We start from the raw sequence: 21,062 nt of genomic DNA on the forward strand, positions 1-21,062 counted from the left end.
CAGCTCTGGAGAACCTTTGGTCAACTCCAAGGTCCTTCGTCCTTCTGGTCCCGGAGCCCTCCCGCTCCCTCCTGAGTGCGCACCTCGACTGACGGACTGAGCGCGGCCGCCGAGATCAGGTGCGCGGTGCGCGGTGCGCAACTCCCCCACCCCAAACTAACTTCGCTAGATTTCAATCGCCGCGATAGTAATTATTGGTAAATTTGTTAATTCTGGCTGCTTAATGTTTATAACAATTTCTTTTGGTAATGGTATCAACAAGCAATCCCTTGACCATCTTGCCATCTAATTTTTTAGTAAAAATAACTAATAGAACTCGAGATACAGAGTAACTTTTGAACCATGAATATTCGCACGTATTAATTTATCGAACCCATTTCACTGATAAATTAATTATTTCTGGCTGTTTAATGTTTATAACAATTTCTTTTGGTAATGGTATCAACAAGCAATCCCTTGACCATCTTGCCATCTAATTATTTAGTAAAAATAAATTATAGAACTCGAGATACAGAATAACTTTTAATCCATGAATATTCGCACGCATTAATTTATCGAACACAATTCACTGGTAAATTGATTATTTCTAGCTGGTCAATGTTTATAACAATTCTTTTTGGCAACTATGTAGACAAGCACTCCCTTGACCATCTTGGAATCTAATTTTTTAGCAAAAGTAATTGATAGAACTCATGATACAGAATAACTTTTGAACCATGAATATTTGCACCCATTAAATTATCGAACGCAATAGACTGATAAATTTCTTATTTCTGGCTGTGTAATGTTTACAACAACTTCTTTTTCCAATGATGTCGACAAGCACTCCTTTGACCATGTAGCCATCTAATTTCTTAGAAAAGGTAGGTAATAGAATTCAAGGTACAGAATAACTTTTAAACCATGAACATTCTCACGGTATTTTATGTCGTGCGACACAAAACAGCATAAGATGAGATGACTGAACTGGCCTATTCCTACATCTCGTCTGTAATATTAGTTCCACAATATTAGTTCCAACTGATACGGTAGGATGTGACAAAAAAATGGTAATGGGGATCTAGAGCCCCGCGGTAGGGCTGTGCGAGTACCCGAAAATGCGAGCCGAGCTTAGCTCGGCTCGATTGTGCGAGTCGAGTCGAGTATTCGCACGATGCGAGCTACTCGCACCGATGCGAGCTACTCGCAACGATGCGAGCTACTCGCACCGATGCGAGCTATCCGCACCGATGCGAGCTGCTCGCAACGAAGCGAACGGCTCGAAATAAAATCAGGCGTAAAATGACATGATGCGAGTTACAGCGGGAAGATCAGCACATCGATATTATCAAGCATTTTAGTATATTGACAATGCTAAATGTTTGCGATGTTTTATTATATATTTTGATAGTGAAATGTTGATTCAGAATTTGTATAACCCTTATTGAAAATAATTATGCAATAACAACTATTTCCTAGATTTATGTAAATAACTAGATGTGAAGAACGGTATTTTATATATTCCTTTATATTATACTCCGGGGTTCAGTGTACAGTCGTAAAAATGTGTTGTTGCAAAATTGTTTATAATGTTGAAAATTAACGTTAAACTTCGTTAAATAGTTTTTGAAGGAATGGATATATAAATATTGTATAATATTGATGTGTATTTATACGAGGTCGCCGCCGCGTCTACAATGTATGCTGGCGGTTCGTCGGCGTGCTCTTTGATCGGCGTGATCTTTGGTCGGCGTGACAGCTACTAGATGACATGTAATGAAAACTCAGGAAAAATTGCGTTATATAATTGCGTTAATTGTCGAGCTAGGAAGTAGATTTAACTTTGCTGCCACTACGAATTATTTGGTAGTTAGCATGATTTTGGACCATCGTATAAAAGATCGACTGTTATCCACGGAGAAGAGCCAACAATTGCAAATTGAAAAAAGATTTCGAGATGAGAATCGGTAAACTTTTTACAAACATTGAAATATTAACTAAACAGAAAGTATGACGAGTGTTGAACGTAGACATCAGATCCTTTTAAAAGGGCCTAGCCGATTTATGGTCAAAACTGCCCTTAGAGGTTTTTCAATGATTAATGAACAATTCGAAAGCTGACTAAGAAAAACCCCTCTGAGTAAAATTTCAACCCCCTATCTTGCCCATGAGGTTGGTTACAGGGTAAATTAGATTTCGCGCTTCTCCGCGTATTTTCCGCACTCTGATGCTTCCTAAAATTCTGAAAAAATGTGACATATTTTGGATTCTAAGGCTGACTTTTGATAATTTTTTCAGATTTTTTTGTTACAAACTGTGGTCGTAAAAAAATGAAAAACCTCCAAAAAATCGGAAAAATGCAGATTTCTCAAAAATGTGAAAACATGCTATTCTACTGTTTAGTTCCTTGTTAAAGTACTATAACAGGCAGTGTCGTCAATTTTTTTTAGATTTTTTGTTGTGAGACATCATCGTCAAAAAACAATAAAAACCGAATTTTTTCGACGTTTTTGCTATTAGGAGGAAAGTTACATTTGTTGGTTTTATCGCAGATATATATTAAGTAATTTTTAGCATTATTAAATTGAAACAAGTAATTGTTTGACCTAAGAAATGTGATTTAAGAGAAAGAGTAAATTGTATTTTGTGTGATATATACCAGAATGTTCGTAAAGTTTTGTAACATACGTCGCCAGACGTCGAACTAAGGAGCGGATACGCTGGGGTTCTTATCCCGTCGGTGGTAAATGTTTTTTCCCATACATCATCTTTATTTTTTCAATTTCTTATATTATTTATTCATGTGATTTTAACAATATTTTTTTAATGTTCTAAAAATATTGAAGTAACATTGATTAGGCAATGAATATTTATATTATTGTGTTCGTCCACGATTTCCGCCAGATATGAAATTGCTTGTGAAAATTGGTAAGATTCCGTGAAAAGAATTTTGAAATCCACTTCTGTCATTTCCAGAAAATCAAGAAATCAATACTGTTTGAAATGGAATCTTTTTGCGGTTCCAATTGTTTTGACCATCTTAATCGGCTATGCCCTTTTAAATCTTATCACCTATACGTGCACAGTACCGAATGACAGGCTGTTGGAACTTCCAACTTGTGTGAAAGGTTGTAGACTGGCACATATTGGCACGAATGCGTACAAATACATATCAATATTATACAATATTTATATATCCATTCCTTCAAAAACTATTTAACGAAGTTTAACGTTAATTTTCAACATTATAAACAATTTTGCAACAACACATTTTTACGACTGTACACTGAACCCCGGAGTATAATATAAAGGAATATATAAAATACCGTTCTTCACATCTAGTTATTTACATAAATCTAGGAAATAGTTGTTATTGCATAATTATTTTCAATAAGGGTTATACAAATTCTGAATCAACATTTCACTATCAAAATATATAATAAAACATCGCAAACATTTAGCATTGTCAATATACTAAAATGCTTGATAATATCGATGTGCTGATCTTCCCGCTGTAACTCGCATCATGTCATTTTACGCCTGATTTTATTTCGAGCCGTTCGCTTCGTTGCGAGCAGCTCGCATCGGTGCGGATAGCTCGCATCGGTGCGAGTAGCTCGCATCGTTGCGAGTAGCTCGCATCGTTGCGAGTAGCTCGCATCGGTGCGAGCAGCTCGCATCGTGCGAGTACTCGACTCGACTCGAAAAGCGAGTCCCGGCTCGACTCGACCCGAGCTCGGCTCGCATATGCGAGCTTGGCTGCAGGCCTACCCCGCGGACGTGAGACAGAAAAATATATTGGGTGATTGGTCTACTCCTATATCTCGTCTGTGGTAAGATGATGCAGGTTCTGGTCCAGGCTAAAAATTAGACTAGGGGGCAGCACTATACCGGGGACACTAAAATCCCGGGCGTGAGCACTCTCATTTCCTCTCTGGTTACATTGGTTACATCCAACGAAAGCTTGAAAGTCTTGCACTGTCACTGTCATATTATTGTGTTCGACTTTAGGTGGGAGAAAATTTAAGGGGCGGTTCTCAATGACAATACAAGATCAAAATGAAGAAGAAAAAAATTGCGATTTCGGCTTCGTTTTCAGTCATTAATAATTAAAAATCCGCCTACAATGCGGCAACCTGACGTAGTTGTGTGTCTCTCCGACGTACGTTACGAGTACATACACCTTCGTTGGTGGGGTTGCTGCATTTTAGGCGGATTTTTAATTGTCAATACCTAAATAACGAAGCTGAAATCACAATTTTATTCTTCATTTTCATCTTATATCATCGTGGAGAACCTACCATTAAATTTTTTCCCACCTGTAGTTGAACACCCTGTATATCAACACAGATGGTAGTGAGGGCTGTCGTATTTTGAATCAGTGGTGTATAAATATTTTATGATCACACACATGTATTTTGACTCACAATACATATTTTTAAACGTCCAATAAAAATATCGAACGATAATTTGTAACAATTTGTAACGAGATAATATTATTAATCAAAAAAATGACTTTTACAAATCTATTGAATGACTTGTATTGTAGACACCTCTACACAAAAGAGGGTAATTATAATTACACATTATTTTATCAGTTGATGTTATTAATATTTGACTAAATCCTATCTTTCTTGTGTTGTAGATTTAAGTAAATGTAAGTATATTTCTGAAACAACTGATGATGGTATGCCAATTAAGAAATTATTCGTCTGTAACTTAGCCAAAAGGGTTTGTATTTATATCTCTCATATTATGATCAACGATTATTTGATGATACATTCAAGATATTTACTTCCCTAGACCACATATAAAGATCTCATTAAACGGTTTTCTACATATGGAAATGTGCAAAGTTGCTTCTTAATAAGGAATCCAAGAAAAAGTAATGTTGCTTTTATTACTTTTGATACAGTGGAATCAGCTGTGAGGTGAAAATTAAATAAAAATGAAGATAAAATTAATCATCAGGGATTTGTGGTACTAATGTATTACAATAATCCATAGAGCTAGAGATGAAGTCATTCAACTGCACAATAAATATTTGAGAGTGGAACCAGCAGATTCTTGGCATCAACCAGATAGCATAGGATATCAATACTATAACAAAGATGGGCAAACATGTGATGAGAAACAGTCGAATGAACAATGCAATCAAAACTTGGTTGAAAGTGACATTACAAAGGATAGCATTCAAATATTAAATGATGATTGCTTAATACATATTTTTCACCAATTGCCAATCGTAGATAGAATTAGAATAGAGAGAGGTAAGAACATAAAAGTATGTTAATGATTTATACTATTTATAATAAATATTTTAATAACAAACTTATTATAAATCAGTATATTTCAATATTTATAGTGTGCAAAAGGTGGAGAGCTTTAGTTCAAGAATCATGGAGCAGCGTTAAAAAACTGGATCTTTTATGTATGCCAAATTCACTTTATTACTTGGTAACCAATACAACTATTCTTCGTAAAATACTATTGCGATGTGGTAGATTTTTAAATGAAATCAATCTATCACAAACGAAATATTTATTAAGACCAAGTACATCGACAGTTGTTGCAAAATTGTGCCCCAATTTACAAAAAATTGATGTCACTGCTCTCACTATTACCTCAACTGGAATAAATTCACTAACTAATCATTGTCATGACATTACGAAGCTCAGCCTTAAACCAGCTACTTACAATTGTGATAGAGACTTGCAAAACTTATTCGAAGTAAATAAAAAATTACGATACGTTAAAATCGTCAATGGCCAAATATCTGGAAGTTGTTTATTATATTTACCTGTGGAAACAATGGAAGAAATTGTATTGAAAAAGTGTACATGTCTCCAAGAAAAATGTTTATCTCAGGTAAAGCAGACACTTAATCTACAATATTTTTCTTTTGAAGTATCATCTTAATATGTACCTACTACTTATATTTCTTCAGGTATTTGAAAAATTGCAGAATCTAAGCAGCCTTACAATTGACAGATGCTGTTATTCTTACGTTAATACATTGCAAGCTATTAATACACATTGCAAAAAACTAAAAATATTAAATCTCTTGGATGCTATTGAAGAAGACTTTTTATCGATTACTAATGATATAGTACAAAGTATACAGTTGCCTAATCTTGAAACCCTAACAATCAATTGCAGTACGCTTGTTACGAACGAATTTCTCAGTAATGTAGTATTAAAATGTCAGCAACTCGCTTACATAAATATCGCTGGTAAGTTGAATGTTCAAAATGTATACAAGACGTTAAAACATTTAGTTGATTATATATTAAAGACATTTCATTTGCAAGCCTACCAATCATACTAAGTCCTAAACTATGCATTGTATAATTATGTATTATATAAAACGTCATTGTATATAAAAGTTACATGATTTTGTCAGAAGTTCTTCCTAATGTGTATACTTTCCTTATCAAGATGTTTAGGGATTTAATTTGTAGAATGAAGCCTATGAAACAATATATATCTCATTAGTTATTAAATATAGAACTAACAGTAGTTAACACATGTTTATTCAGAATTTCACATTCTTTCAAACCTTATTCCTGAAAATATAACATTCTAATTAAAAAGAGAATAAATTTGTCCTCGAAATTTTTTATAGGACCTATACCTACAAAGAAAGAGATACAGTTATTATGTACAGTGTATAGGAAACTTTCAATTGCCAAATTATTTGCATTTACTAGTTTAGGCCCTTCACTTTTCATATGCATACATAAAATCATATACATATTTTCTCACATGTTGCAGGGTGTAAATTCGTCACAAGTGTTGGTATAGCAGCCATAGCAACATTACCAAAATTAGAAACATTGATAATGAACTACTTGTATCAAGTATCAGATACGGACATGCGGAATATGTGTAGTTTGAAAAAATTAGAGTGTCGTGGATCTAATTTTACAGACACAACAATGATTGAACTTTTAGCTTCTGCATCTCAACTAGAATTATTGGATTTAACATTTTGTCGTGGCATCACAAACGTAACTCTGAAGGAGGCTGCTGCAGTTACTGTAAATAGAACTAATAATATACTCTTGAAAATTTTTGTTGGAGAAACTGGAGTAAACTTGAATGATTTTAAGGAAGTCTCACCGTTTTTGCAAATAGTCAATGTAATCCTTTAGGTAAAATCATTTTTACATATAGTTCGTGTCACAATGAAATATCCTGTAACGGTTTTATAAAACTATGTATTTTTCCAAAATAAAATGTATAATGTTTTCTTTCACGTTTGAAGGTATCTTATTATTACCTAGATTTTAAAATAACAAGATTATATTTCAATGTAGGATAAATTTATTCTTTGCATAATTACAACATTTAGATAGTAAATCGATACAACGGCAATTATTATACACAAATTTGTAACAAGGAATATATCCATATATTTATAATAAGTGCCAGAAGTAATCGTTCCATCGACATTTAAGATTCACTGTTTTGTGTATTGGGCTTTCCTCAACTGTTATTTTACATTCTCCTTTTTTTAACAGAACTCTGATATTAAAAATGATCTTAGTTTACAATATATATATTGTGAAAGTCGTGTCTTTAGTAAATAGCGTTACGCACATCATACATTAGATGTATATAAACATAATACGAAAAATCAGTTCTTGGGCCTCTTACTCCGAAGCTTCACAGTGAGCAGAGTCTCACTGTGCTTGCAAACATCACAATATGCTCATAGTACTATCCGATATTTTTTTAAGCCAAATCGGGAAAGGCTAAACAACTATATCCGTCTTCTACAAAAGAAAAAATGTGTAAGCATACATGAATAAGTAAAACTGAAAGTTAGATATCATATAACATGTGTAATGAATAGATGTACATGTTTAATGATTTTTACTTACAATTCTCAATTAACTATTTTATTGCGACATTTTGTAATGTAAGGAGATAACGAAATCTGTAACCTTTGCATATAACATAATACGAATGTTTACATTATCATTATACTATATACATATAGATATTCTTTGCCCGTACATTACAATGATAAGCAATCTACATACGTCCTAAATGATACAATATTAAACATTTCATTATCGATGCAGACAAAGCAAAAATCAATTAGAATGAAGAAACAAACACGTACTGGATTGTAGCAACGAAATTAACAATTTGAAATTCAAATTTCACTAAATTATCTTTCTTATTTATCTGTTATAAAAAAAATAATTAATATTTTGTAATTATGTTTAGTTACTGAAGTACATGTAGACACAATGACAGCCAAGTGAGTGACTATTTTTTGAAATGTAATTCACAAAAATTGCACAAAAAAAAAACTCGACGCATAGCTATACAATAGGTACAGTTGTGTATGTATATACTTATATCATGTGAACACATGGATAGACATGAAAATTATGTTATCCATTGCACCTCTAAAGTATAATGTCTTAGATCACGATACATCGTGACAATTTAACGCATATTTGCAAAGATATTACACTATTATATTATTAATGTACATTAGAAAGAGATTAAATACTTAGAAAAAGTATCTTTTGTTTTTAGAAATTGTTTCAACTCCTTCGATCCCTTGGCGGTCACAGCGTATCAAATTCGACATTCTGACTTGCCAACATTAAGTATTGCATAAATCATAACTTTTAATAGATCTATGATTTTCAATCGTTTGTTAACTCAATTTTCGCTATTATGTTCGAATGAAAATAATGTTTATAGATACAATTTTATTTGTTAGAGCATCACTTTTCTAAAATTGCAATATTCATTGAAATCAAAAAATATATATGAACCACAGCTAGTTAAATTGCATATAAGATTAATGCAATTTACATAAATACAAACATTTTACATAAATACGATTATTGTAGATTGATAACTAAAGTTATAGTAAGTATGAGAATTTGATAAAGTAGATGTATTACGAAAAATTAATTAACTTATGCAAGTTAAGAATCCTATTACATGAAGAACTATGTACATATGTATCATACAAAGTATCAAAACATAATATCAGTGTTTTATTTATTCCAAATATATGTATTTAGATGTATGATAAATAAGTGCTAAATTAAAAAATTTATAGATCTGTATCATGTGCAAACGTCAGGTTGAAGGGATCAAAGTATACTTGTTTACGATGTAATAGTTTCATATTAATTGATCCTAAATAAAAAAATACTTCAGGGTTATTCTTAAATTGCACAAGACACAATAATACGCTGTTTACAATATTATTATGAACAAACACCAATTCTATGACAAAGTTTGCCATACAATAATATCATAGACAGTAATTATTGTGATTACACGAAATACACATATGTATGTTCAATACCTTTATATCCACTACTCGAAACACTGTTTTATTTCATTACAGTTTCCAATCGCGTCGAATCGTAGATTAGTCGCTTGTAAAAAATAGTATGGCATTCTAGTAATAATGGAACAAAAGTTTTTTTCTTCAATGGAGTAAATAATGCTCTACGAATGTCAGGTACAAACGTTATACTAGTAACTCGATTTCTAGTTAACAATTCTTTTGTTCGAATCAATGTTCTCGTAAATTCGATGCCCATTTATGTATCCTAGTATCATCATAGGGAACACAATTTGCCCATGATAGTACAATAATGTTAAACTTATACGATAATCGTTCATCTTACATACTTTCAACAAAAGCATAAGACAATAATAAAAAATACCTCTAAGAAAATAAAATCGAAGTACAGTGACGTATTTTATGCAAATATGTTTGAAACACGTTTCCATATTTCATAATATGTATGTAGAGTGAAATTAATTACATCTCGAACATGTTCATTTCTACGTGATTTTTACATCGCGACTTTGAAATTGGACCATAGCGTACAGATGAAAATAATCGAATGTTCTATATCTCTATTCTCACTATTAAAATTAAAAACTAAAATCTTTTAACGATTAATTTCGCTTATTTAAAAGAAATTATATGAGCAGCGCAGTATCAAAACATACCTTTATATATATATTTAACTCTATGTGATGGATGTTTTTGCTCAAACGCTAGTTAATGATTGAGAAATTATAGATAAAATTTATTCTGGCTACCAGTACACAGTCTATTTTCAAAATCGCGAACCACTTTCAGTTTAAAAATCATTATCATAAAAAAAAAATAGTTCGTGAACGCCACTGTCTACACCAATTGAACGAAAAGAAACTGAAATTCATTTAAGAGTACTGAACGTGTATATAGGTAGTCAAGTATGTAAGAGTAACATTTATTCAGGATTGTACGTTCGCTAAACGTGTTGGTGTAGTCGGTTGTAAATCCATTGTACGACATACCCATCCAGCAATATCCACGTTTTCGGATTCAGCTTTCTTTATCCATTCATGGTTCTAACAATAAATATAAACAAAAAGATGAACATGAGCTATAATATACGTGTTTGAAGTAAATTCAAATTTATTATACAAACACGCACGCTACTTACCATCAATGTCTTTAAGTCTGCTCTCTCAGCAGGATTTTTCTTTAAACAACGATCAACAAAATCCGTGAAAGCATCGCTGAAGATTCCAGATGGCAGTTTTGGTGGTGGTTCATTAACAATGTAGTCCAATAATTCAAATATAGCCATTGGTGGTGGACTACCTGTATCTGAGTGATTAATACGCATGCAACAAAATTTAGCAGTATTCAAAATTAAACAAAATTAAAGTGGAACTATTAAGAGAACTCAAAACTAACTGTGTCCAGGTGACTGTGTTGGAGTGGAAGCATTGTTGGTGGTACGAGTTTCTGCAGGTGGTTGTCCTGGTGGAGTGCTAAATATTGTAGCTAAAGTTTCCTCATTTGGTGGTGGAATTGGATACATTCCGATAGCCATCTCTACAAGGGACAATCCTAGTGACCAAATATCACTCTGTACAGAGTAATGTGTGCCCTGAAGTCTTTCTGGCTGAAAAGAAGAAATGCTTTTAAACAAAAATTTTCATTTTAAATAACAATGATCTTAATACACACTGCTTACCGACATATAACTTCTTGTTCCCACAAATGAATTAGCCATAGAGTCTATTAGTTGACCAGATACACCGAAATCACAAATTTTTATTTCTCCAGCACTGTTCACCAAAATGTTGCTAGGTTTTACATCTCTATGCATAATTGCATGTTTATCTCGTAGATAACTTAGACCTTTTAACACCTATAAAGATACCCAATATTACTACACAAATTTATTTCATCTTTTCTTAACCTTCTGGAGTCCAAATTATTCTGAAGTTTTATATTTTTTACGTCAAGATATACTTTTGTACTGTATAAACAAGATCACTATGATGATAATTATTATAAAATTGAATGCATTCAATATATGTAGAAGGATGAAAGATCATGAAACCAAATGAAGACAAATTGGCCATGATTGCGATTTCTAAACAATTGAATTTTGAAAATATCAATATTCAGCTGCAAACGTGTTGTAATTTACTTAAAGCTTATGTGTAATTTCATTTAAATACAATGCAATCACCATCTAGAATTAATTCAACCACACATTTGAACCATGCTGTTAAAAAGAAGCCTACCGACAATGATATAGAAGATCTCCACAAAGAAATAAGTACTAATGATCATACAATTCCATTAAAAAGATTGTGCGAAAAATTAAACACTGACATAAATAACGGTTTAACGGAACAACATGCGCGTGAAGTTCTTCATAGAGAAGGACCAAATGCATTAACTCCACCGAAAGAAACGCCAGAGTACATAAAATTTTTAAAATGTATGTTTCATGGATTTTCTATCTTATTATGGGCTTGTTCGGTGTTGTGTTTTATTTTATATGGTATCAGTATTCTAACTGAAGGCAGTGGTGGTGGCATTGATATATTTGGAAGTATCATAGTTATGGTCTGCTTAATCTCTGGTGTATTTGCCTATATTCAAGAGAGTAAGAATACAAAGGTAATTAATCAATTACTGCACAATTTTACAAAATGAATAATTACTAAAGGTGTGCGAAAACACGAAAATCGAGTACCTGATTATTCCGACCCGACATTTTCGGGTTCTTGCACACCTCTAATAATTACTAATGACGAATGTGATAATGGTGATCACAGGTGATGGAATCCTTCGAGAAAATGGTACCAACTTTCGCTACAATAATACGTGACGGCATCAAACAACGTGTAGCAACTGAAAACCTAGTTCGAGGTGATTTAGTACTCTTTAAATTTGGCAATAAAATACCAGCTGATATTAGGATCATAGAGTGCAGCGGATTAAGAGTTGAAAATTCGAGTATCACTGGCGAAAGTGAAGCAGTTGTTAGAACCAATTATCCTACAGACGACAATCCCTTGGAATCTGCTAATGTTGCCTTTTTTTCATCTTTTGCTGTGGACGGCGAAGGTAAAGGTATAGTAATTGCTACCGGTGATAAAACCATGATAGGAAGATTGGCCGGTCTGACATCACAGCTTATAAAAACTCAAACTCCAATAGCTAAAGAAATTAACTACTTTGTCCAAATAATTATTACCATTTCCATAATATGTGGAATAATATTTTTCGCGTTATATCTAATCATAGACCCCAATATACTAAAGGCATTTACCTATCTACTTGGCATTATAATAGCAAATGTACCCGAAGTTCTATTGGTAACTGTTACTACAAGCTTGACATTGACAGCACAAAAAATGGCAACAAAGAACTGCTTAATAAAAAACTTGGAAGCTGTAGAAACACTTGGGTCCACTTCGACAATTTGCTCCGATAAAACAGGAACTCTTACGCAAAATAAAATGACTGTGTCCAATTTATGGTTTGGTCATACAAGATACAATTTTTCACTAGGAGAAAATCTAGGTGTTGAAAAGAACTTGCTAATGGAAAAACCTGCTTTTAACATTATGATTAAGAACGCTACCCTCTGTTTACGCGCCGAGTTTGTTGCAGAATACACCCTAGTAAAACCAATTGATGAACAGGCGATAATTGGTGATGCTTCCGAGACTGGAATACTTAGATTTTGTGAGCATATACATGACACAAGAGCATTTCGTGACAAACATCCAAAGGTTGCTGAAGTACCATTTAGTTCGAATACCAAATATCAAATATCGATACACAGAGATGAAACTGGATATGTAATGATTTTAAAAGGTGCACCAGAAATAATATTGGACAACTGTACTCATATACTAACTACAGAAGGTGAGACTAATGAAATGACACCACTGGAACACGTAATATCTCGAAGAGCCTGTGCAGAGCTGGGATACTTAGGTCAACGTGTGTTAGCCTATTGTGATCTTCAACTACCTGACGATATCTATGGGCCTGGTTTCAAATTTAATACAGACTCTCCAAATACATATAATTTTCCAACAAAGGGTTACAGGTTTGTCGGATTTATCAGTTTAATAGATCCTCCCAGACCAGCCGTACCCGATGCTGTGAGGAAATGCCGCACAGCTGGAATTAGGGTAATAATGGTTACAGGTGATCATCCTGTAACAGCAATGGCAATAGCGAAAAAAGTTGGTATCATTAGCGAGGGAACTGCAACTAGATACGAAATGGAAATACTGCAAAACAGATCAAGCTCTCAAATATTGGATATTGATACACAAGCAACAATCATCACTGGTACTGAACTAAGGAGTATGGATACTTCAGAATTGGATCACATTCTAAGGAACTATGAAGAAATTGTGTTCGCAAGAACGTCCCCTCAACAAAAGCTGCATATAGTCGAGAGTTGTCAAAGATTAGGAGAAATAGTTGCTGTAACCGGCGATGGTGTTAATGATTCACCTGCACTAAGAAAAGCAGATATTGGTGTAGCTATGGGTATTACTGGATCGGATGTTGCGAAACATGCAGCCGATATGATTCTTATGGACGACAATTTTGCAACTATTGTAACTGGCATTGAAGAAGGTAGACTAATATTCGATAATCTTAAAAAATCAATTGCATACACATTAACATCTAGCGTTCCTGAGATGCTACCTATGTTAAGTAGTCTCATATTAGCTATTCCTCTTCCATTCATTCTTGAAATGATTCTATGCATAGACATTGGAACAGATTTGCTCCCAGCGATCGCGCTGGCATACGAAAAAGCAGAATCTAACATTATGCAACGCGCACCACGGAATCCACAATACGATAAACTTGTGAACAAACGTTTAATATCTGTGGCCTATGGACAAATTGGCATGACACAGTCTCTAGCTGGCTTTTATACCTACTTTATGATCCTAATGTTAAATGGCTTTTTACCTAATCGTCTATTCGGATTAAGATTAGAGTGGGAGAATAAATCCATCAATGATTTAAGAGATTCTTATGGTCAAACATGGACATATGACACTAGAATGGAATTACTGAATGAAGCTAGAACTGGATATTTCTTATCTATCGTTATAACACAACTCATAGATTTAGTTATGTGTAAAACACGGATGAATTCAATCCTACAGCAAGGAATGGACAATTGGTTCTTGAATTTTTCATTCATTTTCGAAATTATTCTAACCGGTATGATAATGTATATACCAGGAAGTGTAAAAATATTTAAGACTATGCCTCTAAGTATTTACTGGTACTGGCCCTGTCTGCCTCTTGGTTTGATTCTTTGGATTTACGATGAAATAAGGAGATTATGTATACGTAAATTTCCTGGAGGAATTATGGAACAGGAAACTTATTACTAAGTATTTCTCATAAGTTACATTTTACTTCATTTCATTCATAATAGCATATTTCTTATTTATTAGTAAAAGAATGTTCCATTATTGTTTTAACACGTTGACAGTCCCCTTAATACAAATAAGATAGGAACATATTTATTCTAACTATTACCAAGGAAACTAAGAATGAAGAAATTGATTTGTTTATTATTAAGATACTTATGATTTCTTTATATCTGTTATTCAAAAATACAATTGTAGTTAATTTTATTGTATTAAATGACCTATGGTGAAAGTATAAGAGAAAGTATAATATCTTCATTTTGAACTATGAATGTATTAAACAAGTAAACTACATTTGAACTGATTATATAAAAAATGGTAGCAGTTAATACTTACTGCAGAAGTAATCGTACTCAATATAGGTTCTGGAATTCGGCCAGCTTTCTTTAATATTAAATCAAGAGATCCACCATCCATATATTCCATGCATATACTAATTTCTCCATCGCTAAATAGTTAAAGTAATAAATATAATAATCACTACATAATATACAACTATTATGATATTTATTAAATTTCATTGATTATTTTATAAACAAATTTTACCTATAAAAAGCACCGTAGAAACCTACTATGTGGGCAAAATTACATTCATGAAGAACTTTTAGTTCCCTAATTATTTGCTTCTTTATAGCAGGTTTAACTTCTAAATGTATTAACTGAAATATCATATTCATTATTGTTACATTATTCACTATCAAATATCATTCAATTGTACTAAATAATTGTGTAATAATAGTTATAAACCACACCTTTCTAGCCATTATAAGTCCATACTTTTTATGTCTCACTTTCATTACAACACCACCGTTACCAGCACCGAGTTCACCAAGTTTTTCAAAATCATCGGCACACAATTCTCCAACCTTCTCCTTTTGTCCTAAGAAGCTTTCCAATCTTTTCCTCTGTTCCTCGTCCATTTCTAATTCTTCTAGCCTCTCTTGGATTGCGTCTATACTCATTTTACCCATAACACCGCTGTAATTGTAACAAACAAAAGTCAGAAAATCAAAATGAAAACACAATATCGATACTTTAATAAACAAAGAATCTATCAGAATAAGAAAACTTAATTACTCTGGTATTACTGGTGGCTCAGAATATATAGGCAGTGACGGTACTGGTGGAGATGGTGAAACAGCTGGTACTGGTTCTATTGAGCCAGGAGGTAATGTTAAATTTAATTTATTTTTTGACATTTGGTAATGTCAACTGAACTCCACTAATACACAAACTTTCTGCAATCACACTTGCTGACGAAGTCTTTAAAAATTACAACACGTACTGATCAATTTAATACTTTTGTAGTTCAATATATATTAATATACGAATACTTTTAGTTTTACTTCTTTAAATCACAATACTACTGTCAAATTCGTTCTCATTGCGAGATACGTACAAAAGTCCAAAAAATAACCTTAATTTAAATTGTTGTGAAAATGAAATTGTCGGGATTCGAACTGTCAAATTTTTTCTAGTAAATAACTTCTGGTAGAGCACGAAGGAATGTAGACTCCGTTTTAAAAAATTGTCAATTTTCTAATAATGACTAGGAAATTAAGCAAACACACATATTTTTCGCAAATATTGTGCAAATAGGAAGAGGTTATACAAATCTCCCCGGGAACAATGACGGACTCACAGCAACTCAAAGTGCCTATTTGAAAATTCCTATAAGTTCACCTCTGTGTAATACAGTGTGATACTAAATACACCACTGAACAGTTCAACATATACACGTACATAATATACGTAGCATCAGGTAGTATGTATCGTCGCGATTGGTCGCGATAGCACAGGGGCATAGAGTATGTACTATGTAGAGTTGCAAAAATCCCACGGTATCTACGAAAGGAATACAAGTCTCCTTAGATCACTGATCTACATAACTGGATACAGCAGACTTCGGAATTAAAAGCAATTTCCGAGGCATTTTCGAGGGCTACGCCCCCTAGATCTCACCGCGCGTCTCGTTTCCCGTGACGGTCCAAGTTCTCGAGATACCTCAGGTCCGTACCTTATGAACTGTACGTGGCGCATTAGGGCGACTATCATATCAATAGATTTCCTCATCATTCCGAAGTCTGCTGTATCCAGTTATGTAGATCAGTGATCTAAGTAGACTTGTATTCCTTTCGCAGATACTTTGGGATTTTTTCAATTCTACATACTACATACTCTGTGCCCCTGTGCTGGTCAAACTTGAAATATAATATGGTAGAAAACGATATTTAACAAATATATACAATGATCAAATATACTCATGAACTGATTATTACGCAACTAAAATATTGTTATTGTGTTTATATATTACATATAACTAGATATTATATATATTATATATTATATATATATATATATAAGCAGAGAGTAAATCTAATAGAAGGGAATGAAAGCAAATGCAACCATAGCTAGGTAAAGTGTATACGTTCTAACTGTAATCGTAAGACGATTCTTCGGCCAATAGCGATAATGCATGCAATGATCGGGCATCGCTATTGGCCGAAAAATTGCTTAGAACGTATATTATTACACTTTGCCTAGCAATCATCTAAAAATTAAATCAGCGCCCCCTGATGTCATGTCTCATAAATATAGTTATCTGTCCAGATTTTGTAAGTGAGCTTACTATCACTTACTATGTTACTATCGACATAGTGTTTGTCACATTTGGCGGGATTTACTTATATGCATTTATATATAAAGGTCACGCGGTGCCGTCAGTTTGAAACTGTTTTCTTTGTATCTGTATTAATTAATTTTATTTATTATTACTTCATAATAATTATTAAAATGGAAACTAATAAAGAAAATGTGAACACTGATATTTTAAATAATACAGGTAAGCATCTAGTTTACATTTTACATTAAAAGGGATAACACCGTTGCTTATTAGTAATGTATTCTGTCCAATATTAAACGTAATAGTAGTGCTAATATTTTTTCTTTATATAATAATAAGGTTTAAATCCAATAAAAATTTATTTTTCTCTCCTTTTTCTCTTTTAAATGTGGAAAGGCAATACAAATATTATAGGAACCGATGTCAAATTTAATAATGAGCCCTTAAAATCAGATATTGAATATGTTAGGAAACGAAAACGAAATGAAGCTCAATATCAAGCTAAACTAATAGCAGAAGAACAATATATTCATGAAATGCAAGAACAGCAATACAAACGATTGATGCACTTACTAAATAAAAGTAAATTTTTTTCCAATTACATTTTTAATAAAATTGATGGTACTATGAAGCAGGAAAACATGAAAAGTATTACTATAAACACAAAAAAGGTTGATAACAGGGATGAAAGCACACCTCTAGAGGAAAAAAAGAAGAAAAGTCAAGATATACGAAATCATATATCCACAGATGTAAGAAAACTCGTAAACTTTATTTAGTATATTTCATCTATTCTTTTTTAATATTATTAATTTCTATAGGTACAAAAACAAATACATATGAACAGGAGTAAATTAAATTTAAGTCAAGAAGATATTCAAAATGAATTAATTAATGATGATGAAAATGGTGTAGAGAATTATGATAATTTTAAAATGCCAAAATATTTTCATGGAAACTTACGAAATTATCAAAAAGATGGACTTCAGTGGTTAAAAGTCCTTTATGAAAATGGTATAAATGGTATTCTAGCTGACGAAATGGGTCTTGGAAAAACAATCCAAGTAATAGCTTTATTATGTCATTTGTTTGAGAAACAACAAAGCGGACCATACTTAATAATTGCTCCTTTATCAACTATACCAAACTGGACAATGGAATTTGATAGATTTGCACCAAAACTGCCAGTCACCATACTATATGGTTCAACGAATGAAAGATTAATCATACAAAAAAAGATTAAACAGAAGCATAACGTTGCAGGTCATTATAGTTCACAACCAATTGTACTTACCACATTTGAGATACCAATGAAGGATAAAAACTTTCTTAGATCTCAACAATGGAGATATATAATAATTGATGAAGGACATAGAATAAAGAACTACAACTGTCAACTTATCAAGTATGTTTGCTGCATTTAAAAATTTTGAAATATTTGAGTACACTCAATTTTTTCATTTACAATTAATTTAATTATGGAAGCTGTTGATTATAATTACATTTATTATTGTGATATAGGGTGTTAGCAGGCTGCAAATCCATGAATAGACTTCTTCTAACAGGCACACCGTTACAAAATAATTTAGCAGAATTATGGTCACTATTAAATTTCTTGTTGCCAGAAATTTTTGATGATCTAGCTGCATTTGAATCATGGTTTGATGCAAAGGAACTTCAGTACGATGAAGGCACTAAAAAATTTTTAAAACGTGAACAAGAAAAGCATGTTTTGGCATCTTTGCGTGAAATATTAAAACCATTTATGCTAAGACGTGAGAAGTCAGATGTTTGTCTAGAGATTCCACCAAAAAAAGAATTGATTGTTTATGCTCCTCTTACGGAACTCCAACATAGTTTATACAAAGCAGTATTAAACCGTGATTTACAATTATTATCTAAAATTAGTGAAGAACCTACTATATATACAGATGATGGCAAAAGACGGAAGAGAAGATGTGTCTTAAGAAATATGGCTAACAACAATGAACTCAACAATGATATTGAGAAAGAAAATCTACAGGGTAGTTCACGTCAGAAAAATGATTCAACTCATGATAGATTACAAATGTGGAGACAGTATACTGATGTCACAGAACGTAATCGAGATTTCCTTCTTAACATTACATTTCTGCAAAGAGGTTCGTTATCATTAATAATACAGTTGGGGATAAAATTAATTGGTCACCCTTCAAAAACTCTTTTAAAATTGGAAGTTTTTTTAGATGTTAGAAGAATTAGTTTACTAGCTTATGTATAAAAAAATTATTTAAAAATCACTATTGGTCAAAATTTTGAAGAAAAACGTGCAGGCCACGATTTTTATCTTTTTCATCTGTGCCTATAACGAAAATTTAAAATATGCCTTTTATAGATCTGAATAGAGTTTCATCAAAATCAATTAAGATTGCTACAAATACTTGAAAATGGCAAAAAAATATTGAGAAAATGCGATTTAGATCAATCGTAAACCCAAATTCAAAGATTCTTACACCTTTTAGCTTTTTTACGCGTCAACCGATTTCGATGAAACTTTGTGTATGGATGGCACAGGCACAGATGAAAAAGTTAAAAATCGTGACGATATTAATTTGAAAAAAAATCTTTTTACTCATTACCTAGTGAACTAATCCTTCTAACATCTCCAAAAACTAAAGTCGTTTAGTCCAAGTTTAAAAAACTTATTAGTTTTTAAAAGGTGTCCACTTAATTTTGTCCCCAACTGTATGTAAAAAGATATTAACCACAAAACTTTTTGTTATGAAATGTATTTCTTTGTTACAGTTAGTATGTATAAAAAGATTGTAAATCATCCATTTCTGGTTCATTGTCCGTTGGATCCATCTGGTTTGCCATTAATAGATGAAAATTTAATTAAATCATCTGGTAAACTGTTGGTACTAGATGCAATGCTTGCAAAACTTAAAAGTCAAGGACATAAAGTTTTATTATTTTCCACTATGACAACAATATTGGACAAGATAGAAGATTATTTATTATTGCGTTCTTATGAATACGTCCGATTAGATGGTCTTGTTAAACTTGAAGAAAGAAAACGAAACATAGAAAGTTTTAATTCAGACCCTAATGTCTTCCTATTCCTTTTAAGCACAAGAGCTGGTGGTGTTGGATTAAATCTTACCGCAGCAGATACTGTTATTATATATGACAGTGATTGGGTACACTAACTTATCTATATATGATTTATGAGCGTTATTATAATAGCTAAAATTAATGATGTATGTTTTTAGAATCCACAAATGGACATACAAGCTATGGCTCGTTGTCATAGGATAGGCCAGACAAAGCCAATAGTTATATACAGATTCTGCACTAAAGGAACTATTGACGAAATAATTATTAGACGTGCAGATGCGAAACGTGTGTTAGAGAAGATGGTAATTTCCAAAACTACCAATGTACTAAATAAGGAGACGTTATTGGAATTACAACAATTTTTAGAGTCAAATGATTATCAAGTCGTTGAATCTAAAAATGAAGGTAAACCATAAAAACTTCATATCTTTTCAATATAAACAATGTTTACGCTCCCTTAATAACAAAATATGATTACAGTTTTTACAGAAGAAGAACTTAACAAGTTGATGGATAGAAGTGACTTATTTGAGAACTGCAAACCTAAAGAAACTTGATTGCCTTACATTTCCTTAAAATGGCTAGAGATAAT

The 21,062-nt window shown here is 32.6% G+C and overlaps 4 protein-coding genes across 7 annotated transcripts in view; 3 read left to right on the plus strand and 1 right to left on the minus strand.

The window, feature by feature from the left end:
• Positions 1–8,366, plus strand: part of LOC143364589 (putative RNA-binding protein EEED8.10) — a 22,039-nt gene extending 13,673 nt beyond the window's left edge. Inside the window, exons 1-8 of one of the 4 annotated variants that reach the window (XM_076804867.1) lie at positions 3,800–3,990; positions 4,305–4,548; positions 4,625–4,710; positions 4,783–4,910; positions 4,987–5,249; positions 5,345–5,847; positions 5,927–6,212; positions 6,754–8,366. In XM_076804867.1, the coding sequence (XP_076660982.1) occupies positions 4,491–4,548; positions 4,625–4,710; positions 4,783–4,910; positions 4,987–5,249; positions 5,345–5,847; positions 5,927–6,212; positions 6,754–7,133 (1,704 nt within the window). In that variant the 5' untranslated portion in view covers positions 3,800–3,990; positions 4,305–4,490 and the 3' untranslated portion in view covers positions 7,134–8,366. Of the gene's footprint in view, positions 1–3,799; positions 4,549–4,624; positions 4,711–4,782; positions 4,911–4,986; positions 5,250–5,344; positions 5,848–5,926; positions 6,213–6,753 lie in introns of those variants that run through there. The other 3 variants (XM_076804868.1, XM_076804866.1, XM_076804869.1) reach the window with 3 other exon arrangements.
• On the minus strand, positions 7,228–16,450 carry Dsor1 (mitogen-activated protein kinase kinase 1). Its single transcript, XM_076804886.1, has 8 exons — positions 15,829–16,450; positions 15,504–15,729; positions 15,298–15,410; positions 15,088–15,199; positions 11,007–11,183; positions 10,724–10,934; positions 10,467–10,633; positions 7,228–10,371 (listed from the first exon to the last, which is right to left on the minus strand). The coding sequence occupies exons 1-8, from the start codon at positions 15,948–15,950 to the stop codon at positions 10,255–10,257; spliced, it is 1,245 nt and encodes a 414-aa protein (XP_076661001.1). The 5' UTR covers positions 15,951–16,450; the 3' UTR covers positions 7,228–10,254.
• LOC143364673 (sodium/potassium-transporting ATPase subunit alpha) lies at positions 11,190–14,965 on the plus strand. Its single transcript, XM_076804891.1, has 2 exons — positions 11,190–11,947; positions 12,106–14,965. The coding sequence occupies exons 1-2, from the start codon at positions 11,501–11,503 to the stop codon at positions 14,710–14,712; spliced, it is 3,054 nt and encodes a 1,017-aa protein (XP_076661006.1). The 5' UTR covers positions 11,190–11,500; the 3' UTR covers positions 14,713–14,965.
• Positions 16,451–17,413: 963 nt separating the features above from the next.
• Positions 17,414–21,062, plus strand: LOC143364759 (lymphocyte-specific helicase). The gene is made up of 7 exons (XM_076804924.1): positions 17,414–17,593; positions 17,771–18,126; positions 18,196–18,779; positions 18,896–19,515; positions 20,159–20,553; positions 20,626–20,875; positions 20,951–21,062. Exons 1-7 carry the CDS (start codon positions 17,440–17,442, stop codon positions 21,025–21,027), a joined length of 2,436 nt encoding a protein of 811 aa, XP_076661039.1. The 5' UTR covers positions 17,414–17,439; the 3' UTR covers positions 21,028–21,062.

This window comes from Halictus rubicundus, chromosome 2, assembly GCF_050948215.1.
Source record: "Halictus rubicundus isolate RS-2024b chromosome 2, iyHalRubi1_principal, whole genome shotgun sequence".
In the NCBI taxonomy this organism is placed as follows: domain Eukaryota; kingdom Metazoa; phylum Arthropoda; class Insecta; order Hymenoptera; family Halictidae; genus Halictus; species Halictus rubicundus.

What these genes read in the sequence shown, in the direction of transcription:
- Dsor1 (XM_076804886.1), bottom strand. Translation starts at nt 15,950, where the DNA reads ATGTCAAAAAATAAATTAAATTTAACATTACCTCCTGGCTCAATAGAA. An exon ending in AACACAGTCACCTGGACACA is followed by an intron (nt 10,634 to 10,723) that starts GTTAGTTTTGAG and finishes TTAATCACTCAG; the next exon opens with ATACAGGTAGTCCACCACCA. An exon ending in CAGACTTAAAGACATTGATG is followed by an intron (nt 10,372 to 10,466) that starts GTAAGTAGCGTG and finishes ATTTATTGTTAG; the next exon opens with AACCATGAATGGATAAAGAA.
- LOC143364759 (XM_076804924.1), top strand. Translation starts at nt 17,440, where the DNA reads ATGCATTTATATATAAAGGTCACGCGGTGCCGTCAGTTTGAAACTGTT. An exon ending in GAAATCATATATCCACAGAT is followed by an intron (nt 18,127 to 18,195) that starts GTAAGAAAACTC and finishes TAATTTCTATAG; the next exon opens with GTACAAAAACAAATACATAT. An exon ending in CATTACATTTCTGCAAAGAG is followed by an intron (nt 19,516 to 20,158) that starts GTTCGTTATCAT and finishes TCTTTGTTACAG; the next exon opens with TTAGTATGTATAAAAAGATT.
- LOC143364673 (XM_076804891.1), top strand. Translation starts at nt 11,501, where the DNA reads ATGCAATCACCATCTAGAATTAATTCAACCACACATTTGAACCATGCT. An exon ending in AAGAGAGTAAGAATACAAAG is followed by an intron (nt 11,948 to 12,105) that starts GTAATTAATCAA and finishes TGGTGATCACAG; the next exon opens with GTGATGGAATCCTTCGAGAA.